Source organism: Fukomys damarensis, unplaced genomic scaffold (genome assembly GCF_012274545.1).
Source record: "Fukomys damarensis isolate Sample0158 unplaced genomic scaffold, DMR_v1.0_HiC HiC_scaffold_18, whole genome shotgun sequence".
Taxonomy (NCBI): domain Eukaryota; kingdom Metazoa; phylum Chordata; class Mammalia; order Rodentia; family Bathyergidae; genus Fukomys; species Fukomys damarensis.
Window position 1 is genome coordinate 773,962 of NW_022900930.1, and position 9,699 is coordinate 783,660.

Consider the following 9,699-nt stretch of genomic DNA (forward strand, 5'->3'; position numbering starts at 1 on the left):
AAAGAATAAGATAAGACTATAAGAGCAAGAAGCAATTTCAATATGTTCAGGGACCATTTTCATCTCCAGAATTAAGGATTATTTTGATGTTACATCATTGCCTTTTCTCTTTTACTTTGCTTTTTAGTTTTATTTTAGGATTCCCTATTTTTAATGTTCATACAGAGATTTCTTTAACTGAAATACCGAATAGTTTCTTTGGTGTGAAAAACTATAATAGTACACAGGATCCTAATGAGACAATTAATAATGTGAAATAGGAAGTAAAGGGCTAAAGGTGTAAGGAAAGTGGGAAGGGTGGGGGAAAGGTAATAAGGAAGAGGAAAAAAATATGAGAAACTGAAAAAATGGAAATAAAGTGTTTGTAAATGGGGAGGGGAGGAGGGGGTGAAGGGAGGGCAGGGACAAGGGGAAAAATGAGAATCAAGACCTATCATGTAAAGGTACAGAATCCCAATGATGAATGTAATTGTATTATATACCTAGATTGTACCAATAACCTCAATAAAAAGGAAAAAAAAATACATATATACATATATGTATATTTATCATTACAATACATTTTGAAGTACACATATGTTGTAGAATGGTTGAATCCAGCTAATTAACAAATTCATCACCTCTCATAGTTATTTTTATGGTGAGAACATTCAACATCCACCCTGCATTTTCAATTTCCAAATACTTTTAAAAGTACTATTCATAAAAGACATTAGGGTGAAATAAAGTCATAAAAATGCTTGGGAGAATTTAAGCCTAGAAATTCTACATGATGATGATCTTGTAGTCAAAGTTATAATTTACAATCTCTTCTGAATGGTACTGAAAATGAAGAGCCAACACTACCATCAACGCTGTCATTTAAATGTCACATAAAGTAGGGGAAAAGTGTGTGAGTATGAGTGTGCGTGTGTGCATGAGCACAATTTTTTGTTTTAGATAGTGTCTTGTCACATTACCAATCCTGGTTTCAAATTCATGATCCAAAGTAATCCTCCCACTCAGTCTCCTAAATATAGCTGGAACTATAGCAACATAACACTATGCCAAACTAATACATAAAAATTTTATAGAGCAATACTTATAGAGCAATATTTTTAGAATATCTTTTCCTTCTGAGTCTCACTAGACTGCATGACATCAATCATTCTGACACACAACAGTTGTCATAAAGAAAGATACTTCGATCATATAAGGAAACAAATAAGTTAAATTTTACCTTTTCCAGTTTACGCAATTTTCCAGTTGCTAAAAACTCATCAATTTTTTCAGCAATTTTTGTTCCGACTCCAGGCTATAAAGAAAATTAAAAGTACAAAAGTCAAACAACTATAACATTTACCAAATAACTAAAAAATACAAAGTAAAAAATGAAAACAAATGATCATCTGACAAGTCTTAAGACAAAGGGCACAGAAATCTGAACCCCAGCAGCAAACTCTCCTAGAGGCAAAATGCTTAAATGACAGACAAAAGAGAAACTTTAATAAAATAAATGACTCTGGCTTATTTAAAATTAACTTTTGGTGTAGAAAAAATTAGAAAATTATATAAAGAATATTAAATCACCTGTCAATCTTATTGATCTGAAAATTAATATCACCTGTAGCCTTATCCCCTAATACCTGCTACATACTGAGCTCTTTTCTACTTATAAATACACATACTTATATATGTTTTCTAAATACATTAACAACAAAATTTCACATTAATAAATGTAACTACAGTATTTTAATGGCTACATAGTATATCACTGTATAAATGTATAATTTACCTAACACTCTACAAGTGGATACTTAGATGGTTTCCAATTATTTGATAATGTTAACGGCGGCATAACAAACTGTTTTGTTTTGTTTTGTTTTTGGTGCCGGGGATCAAACTCCAGATGATGCACTTGTGAGGCAGGTGGCGGAACCACTGAGCTACATCCCTGGTCCCACAAACTTCCCTTCAAGCAGAGTTTCTTAAGTTTCTGCATGCATCAGCATCACCTGGGGAGGAGACCAACCACTCTGTCAGGAGGAAGGGGACGAGGTCACAGATTTGCCCTTCTAAATTCCCAGGTGCTGCTGTTCTGGGCACCACACTTTGAGAACCACTGCTGCATAACTGCATAGTCCAACACAGCACAGCAGGCACATGTGACAATGGAAGTGGAATTAAAATTTTAAAATTTTCAATTACACTGGCCTCATTTCAAGAACTCAGCAACCAAATGCGGTGGGTCGTGGTTGCCATGCTGGACAGCAGCACTCCCAAATGTAAGCTCTAAAGGGCAGAGGGCCTGACTCCATTCACTGCATTATCCCTAATGCCTGGCATGTAGGTCCTCAAAAGTTATGAACCAACAGATCTTTGTTGTGCTGTTTCAAAGGACATAAACATTTTATCAAGTTAGCTTTCAGAAGAGCTGTAACAGTGAACCTGTTCATCAGCAGTAAATAAGTGTTTTTTTATGTCTTTGTCCACTCTTTGTATTATAATATATTGGATAATTCAATAGGCACTATCATGTTTTACTCTCCAACTTTAATTATTAGTGAAGTTGAACTTTTTTTCATGTTGGTCCTTTTTAGTTACAGCTTCAACATGCGATAAGACATGTGCTACTTACTTCCTACTATCGCATGGCCCTACATTCCCTTCTATGTTCTGGGTTTATTTTATGTTTAATGACCTAAAACTACTAAGTGAATATTCAAATTTGGAAAAGAGCAATTACTAAGCAGAAATGACCAACAGGTTTATAGGAATTAGAAAAGGGAAACTACTCAAGCTTTTCATTTCCTATATCAGATAAAAAAGAAAGGTAATTTATTGCAGTGTTAACAATTTTATTCTATAACATACTGACATCAAGCATCACAATAAATTTTACTCCATAAAATACTGACCTCAAGCAATTCAGACCCAACCTATTTCTTATACCTACCATTAAGAAAGAAAAGGCAGGCATCTAGAAATTTTTTTTTTTCAGATTTCTGGAATTACTACAGAGCCCTCATATGGACTACATAGATCATCTGTGATTATTCAAATAACAGTGAAAGGGATAATGATGAATTTTTATATTAAGTCTAATATAAAAGTAGTCTCAGGTACTTTTGTATTACTACTAAGGAAATACTATGAGCTCAGATATGAAGATTATCAGAGCTTTTCAGAAATGTTTCTATAATGAATAAGGAGGCCATTTGCAACAAATATGAGCAGTTCTGGATCATGTGGTAGGATTTCCGCAGAAGAACATCTATTATTAGACAGACGTTCTCAGTGACATTGTTACAAACTACTAGGAGATGTAACCCTCTAGAAACCATGACACTACTAGTAAATGTCTGTTCTTTGTAATTCCCATGAGGCCCTATTAGTAGTGTCTCAAAGAACAGAACTAACTGCCAAAACATGAACGGGCTTAATCATGGGCTTATTGGCAGGTGAAGGCTTTTAAGAGACACTAACTCTCCTAAGTTCTTACAATCGGGAAGCAAAGAATGCTAGCTAAGAATCACACATGTTGGGCCAGGGATTTAGCTCAGCAGTTCGGTGGCCTGCCTTGCAAAGGCAAGGACTCGAGTTTCAATCCCCGGTACCAAAAAAAAAGCATCACACATGCTAGTATCACTTTTGGACACCAAGGTCTTCTTAAGGACCCACATTCAAGGTGAAATTCAATGTGAGAGTGACTACACTCATCCAGGGCAAAGTAGAGAAAAAAGCTTTGATTACATAAAGTTTTAAAAATGTTAACCCACCTTCCCACCAAATAAAAGCATTTGAATTAGAAAGTATGCTTCATACAGAATTAGTTTTACTCCAAGATATTAGAAACAGTGAACCATGCCTTTGTGTGAGTCAGAAAAATGAGTTTAGTTTTATGGAAACCCAGAAAATTCGCATACGTGAACCCTTCAAAGTACCACTAAACCTACCAATTTCTTGGCTTCTGCTCCACTCTTGATTTTCTGTGGGTACTTTGCTATAACTGATGCTGCTTTTCTATAAGAAAAATAAAAACAAATTAAGTCCATCAAGGCCTTACTTTTCTTCAATTGGTATCTATATACTAAGATAACTAATTTTCCATTTTCACATAAAACTTAAAACTTAGACAGATGAAAGTCCACCTCCTATATTAACTCTTAAAAGTATCTTGAAGTTCCTCTCTATACCTAAATGACAATGCTACTACAGGTATTAGAACTTATGGGACTCAATGAAAGCAGTCCTAAAAGGGAAGTTTATAGCTGAGAATTCCCACATCACAAAAACAGAGCCAGCACAAATAACTTAATGATACACCTCAAGGTCCTAGAAAAACAAGAACAATCCAAACCCAAAGCTTCTACAAGGAAAGAAATTAAAAAAATCAAGAATAAATCAATGAAATTGAGACAAAAAAATACAGAGTCAATGAACTGAAGAGTTGGTTCTTCAAAAGAATAAATAGAATAGACAAACCCTTAGCCAATCAGTCAGACTTGGTGGCACACACCGATAATCCCAGCACTAGGGAGGCTGAGGCAGGTGCTGCGAGTTTGAGGCCAGTCTGGGCTACATAGTGAGTTCAAGGCCAGCCTGAACTACACAGTGAGACCTTGTCTCAAAAAACCAAAAAGACATGAAAAAGGTCAAATCACAACAGACACTACTAAAACAAAAAAAGATTATTAACAATTACTCTGCAAATCTACAAACCAATAAATTGGAGAATTCAGAAGAAATGGATGGATTCCTAGATATATATGAATTACCAAAACTGAACCAAGATGTAAAAACCCTAAATAATCCAGGCAATGAAATTGAAGCAGTAATAAATAACCTGACAACTAAGAAAGCCCAGGTCCAGACAGATTCACTGCTGAATTCTATAAAAACTTCAAAGGAGATCTAGCACCAACACTCCCCAAGCTTTTAAGTGAAATTGAAAAGGAAGAAGTACTCCTAAAGTCATTCCTGGAAGCTATGATTACCCTAATTCCAAAACCATACAGGAAAGAGAACTATACACTAAGCTCTTTAGGGAATATAATGCAAAAACCCTCAAGAAGATTTTGCAAATAGAATGCAATAAATCATCAAAAAGATCATACACAATGACTAGGCAGGCTTCATCCCAGAGATCATACATTTGCACAACATATGCTCATCTATAAATGTAACTTACCACCAACAGAAGCAAGGACACAGTCATCTCAATGGACAGAAAAAGCTTTCTGACAAAATCAAATATCCTCTCATGATGAAAAACAAAGAAAACAGGTACAGAAGGAACTTACCTTAATCTGATAAAAGCCATTTATGAATAATCTACTGCCAACATCATATTAAAAAGGGAAAAACTGAAAACTTTCACTCTAAAATCAGAACAGGACAAGGATGCCCACTATCACACCTGTTCAACATAGTGGCTGAAACATAATAAGCCATTAGGCAAGAAAAAGAAATAAAAAGGGATATGTACAGGAAAAGAAGTCAAATTAGTATTTGCAGATGACACGATCCTCTACACAGAAGACCCAGAAAAATCTAACAAAAGACTCTTAAATTAATAACCAAATTCAGTAATGTAGGATATAAAATCAATGCACAAAAATCAATAGTGCTTTGGGAAAGTGAAGCAGGAGGATCACCGTGAGTTTGAGACTAGCCTGGGATACATAGTGAGACCCTGCCTAAAAGAAAAAAAGTCAATAGTGTTCCTGTACACTAATAATGAAGAAGCACCATTCACAATAGCATCAAGAAAAATTAAATATTTAGGAGTTAACATAATTAAAGAAATAAAATACCTCTACAATGAAAACTACAGTACTATGAAAAGGAAATCCAAGGAGACACCAGAAAATGGAAAAATATCCAACAAAATAGAGAAGGCAGAAATAACCCAAGCACATTCAACTATTACATCTTTGACAAAGAGGCCAAAAACATACACTGAAGGAAAGATAGTCTCTTCAGTAAAAGGTGTTGGGAAAGCTACCTATCTACATGCAGAAGATTGAATCTATACCCATGTCTCTCACCATGTACTAAACTAAAATAAAAATAGATCAAAGAACTAAATATTGAAATACAAACACTTAACCCTTTGGAAGACAAAACAAGCAAAACTTGAAGTCAAAAGTTTGGGCAAGGACCTTCTGAACAGAACCTTGGTTGATCAGGAAATAGTACTGAGAATCAACAAATAGGACCATATCAAATTAAAACACTTCTGCACAGCAAAAGAAACAACCAAAAGAGTGAAAAGACAACCTACAGAATGGAAAAGAACTTTTTGCCCAGTTATTCATCAGGGGACTCATATCTAGAATATATGAAGAACTAAAAATAAATAAACCTCTCAAAAGATACAATAAAAAATGTGCAACTAAAATGAATAGACACTTCACAGAAGTACAAATGGCCAATGAATACATAAAGAAATGCACATCATCTCTGGCATTTGAGAAATGCAACTTAAACACTGAGATTTCACCTTACTCCAGAAAGAATGGACAGCAACAATCAAATAATGACAAATGCTGGAGAGGCTGTGGGGGGAAATGGAGCCCTTTTACAACAACTATGGAAATCAGCGTTGTGGTGTTTCCTCAAAGCACTAAAACTAGAAATTGCATTTGACCCAGCTACTCCCCTTTAGGTAGCTTCCCAAAAGAGTTAAGAGATACTCAAAAGAGTTATAGTGATACTCAGGTTTGCACAACTGAAATAGCTAAATCTTGGAAGCAGCCTGTATGTCCATCAACAGATGAATGGATAAAGAAAATGTGTTATTTATAAATGATGGAGCACTAACTGCAATAAAAAAAAGATGAACTTGAATTGTTTGTAGGAAAATGGGTGCACCTTAAGACTATAATGTTAAGTGAAATAAAACAGATACACACATTCAAATATTGAATGGTTTCTTTTACGTGAGAAAACCAACATATAAATAAAGAGCAAAATACAAGATAGACAATAGGAAGTAGGAAGATAAATCTTTCTCAAATGAGAAAGGGATGAGAGATGGAGGAGTAGTGGGAGAAGAGGGATGGGGTGAAAAAAGAAATTAAAATATATTATGTACATGTACGAACTCCACTAAGAAATATAAATATATACTGCAAACATATACCAAGGAGGTGTGTGTCAAGAGATGGTTGCAGAGAGGGGAGAGGGAAGGGAAAGGGGATGAAAAAAGAATTAAGATAATACAACTATATGTACATGTACCAATTCCCCACAAGGAATGTAAACATTATGAACTACAAACATGTACTGATTTTTAAAAAAAGCAACAATTCAGGTAAGTCTAAAATATAAACACTGAGTAATCTTTGGAACCATGGATTTGTATTATATTTCTAGCACATGTAAACAAATAGATTTGGATTTCAACTGCTCTGTTAGTACATGACTGATGATGAGTTTGGAAAGGATATATTCACAGGCTAAGAAGCAAGCTGAAGGCAGTTTATGGAAGCTATTTCAGGAAAAGCAAGTTGGTCCAGGTAAGTGGCACTATGGGACAGAGCCTGACAAGGAAGAAAAATTAGATGATGAAAGTACTTTTTGAGTTGAGTGTGATGGTACACACCCACAAGCCCAGCTACCTGGGAAGCTGAGGCAAGAGAACTCCAAGTTAGAGGCCAGCTTGGACAACTTAGTAAAATCCTGTATCAAAATAAAACTGAAGCTCAGCCACTGAGCACCTGCCTAGCATGTGTGATGCCCTGGGTTCAATCTCTAGTACCACAGTAAAGGGAAGGGGGCTCCTATGCCACAATGTATTTGAGCTTTATCAAGGTAAAGAGAAAATATTTAATTAAAGCGGAAGAATGACAGGATTAGTCAAAAGTCTGTTGGGCCACAACCAACAATAACATATACAGGGGAGGGAAGCAACATGCCAGGTAGTAGGGTATCATTCGCATTTCTGGGTTTATTTCCTATTCATGCCAAACCTTTAAGCAAAATGATTTACCAGCTTCACGTCTCAATGCCTTGGTATTTTGCTTCCTTTGTCTAGACTGCTTTTCTGCTCATTAATGCCTGATGAGCTCCTTCAAGACCAAACACCTTATGTCAGAAGACTGCTATGACCCAAACAGATACAGGGTTGACTATCTCCCTAACTTCCAGATTACCAATATATGGATGATAGTTCAATTACTTTATATAGGAAGTCACAGAAAATAATGGATGGAGGAAGTACAATCAGTTTTGAAATATGTTTAGCGGGAAGGGAAAAGCTCTGGAGAAGCCCAATGAAACACAACTTTGGAGTCACTGATAGAAGCGGTATTCAGGTGGTAAGCTACTTGAATACATGGTAAGCCAAGAAAGGGAGTGAAAGGGAGAGAAGAGGGCCATAGGCAGACTTCTGGAAATACCAACAAGACAAGAGGGAAGAAGGAGTACTATCACAGGAGTCAAGAGAAACACTGATGTAGTGAATGCCACTGAGAGTGCGGTAAGATCAGATCTAGATGAATTTTCAGAGATGGTGGGATAAAAATTATACTACAATAACATAAGGAATGACTATAGATGAGAAAGTCCACACATGAAACAGATTACCCAGAAAACTAACTCAAGAAAAGAGATAAGCATCTAGCTAAAGGAAGTTAAGATTGCTTTTGTTTTACTTTAAAGAGTTCCTGAGCTCGTAAAATTTTGTCCCTTGCATATTTTGACAGGTTAACAAGCAGATGAAGGTGGATGCGGGCACTATGGCTAGGAAAAGTCTGTCCTGAGGACTCTGGTGGTAAACAAAAATGTGATCCCATGAATGTGACAAAATCAGCCAGCGGCCAACCAGATGTTGCCTTGAACCACATTATTTCACAGTACAGACCTCATCTGTCTTTCATTCCCGCTTAAAATCACAGTGCATTTCCAGACAGTCACGTTTGATGGTGGGAAAAATATATAGGTTATATCCATTAATATGGGAGCTTATCTGAATTGATCCTACAGAGCTCTATCAAACTCCTGGAAATGTCAAATACAGCACCAACGAGTTTTAGCTGTCCTGAAGATGGCCCAAATATCTACTGTACCCTCAACCCTGTTACCTGCCACACAAAACAAGGGCATCCCAGAACGCACGCTACCAGCCAATGCCACACTGTCCCACCTGTAAGCGTTGTACTTGTGGATAGCCTGGCTCACGTTCTTCTCAAAGTTTGCGAGTTCTGAAAAGGCAATGAGGATTGGGTGAGCAAGAACCATGAGTAAACACACGAGAACTGGATTCCCTCGAGGGGATGCCCACCGGATTCTCCCAAGCCAGACCAAAGGCGGCGCCGGCGGTGATCAGGAGGCCCAGAGGACTACGATCAGGCAACCAAGGCAGACACCGCGGAAGGCAACGCGCTGAAAGGGGCTGACCTTCCCCTGGTCAGTCTGGATAGAAGCAGGCTGGCCGCGGACTGAAGGGTGAAGGAAACCGGCGGGACGGCCGGGACTCACCCATGAGCATGTCGGTGATTCCCCCGTTGAGCGTCTCCTGCGGCGCCTTCCGTTTACTCATAGCGGCCCGCACGGAGGACCCCAGGCGTCCAGCACCTGGGCCCGACCCCCTCTCCCAATAGTACCAAGGGACTCGGACTTGAGGAAGGGGAGCAGCCAAGGGAGTGAAAGGGAAGCGCGACCCCAAACAATGGCCGCCTCTGACAGGAGGCGCGGCGCGGCGCTGTGACGTCA

At 37.6% G+C, this 9,699-nt stretch overlaps 1 protein-coding gene across 1 annotated transcript in view; it reads right to left on the reverse strand.

Annotated features, from left to right (window-relative positions):
• Positions 1 to 9,693, reverse strand: part of Polb (DNA polymerase beta) — a 32,519-nt gene extending 22,826 nt beyond the window's left edge. Inside the window, exons 1-4 of the mRNA XM_010617093.2 lie at positions 9,466 to 9,693; positions 9,131 to 9,188; positions 3,936 to 4,002; positions 1,220 to 1,294 (exon numbers count right to left, since the gene is read on the reverse strand). Coding sequence (XP_010615395.1) covers positions 1,220 to 1,294; positions 3,936 to 4,002; positions 9,131 to 9,188; positions 9,466 to 9,526 — 261 coding nt within the window. The 5' untranslated portion in view covers positions 9,527 to 9,693. The remainder of the gene's footprint in view (positions 1 to 1,219; positions 1,295 to 3,935; positions 4,003 to 9,130; positions 9,189 to 9,465) is intronic.
• Positions 9,694 to 9,699: the final 6 nt, after the last annotated feature.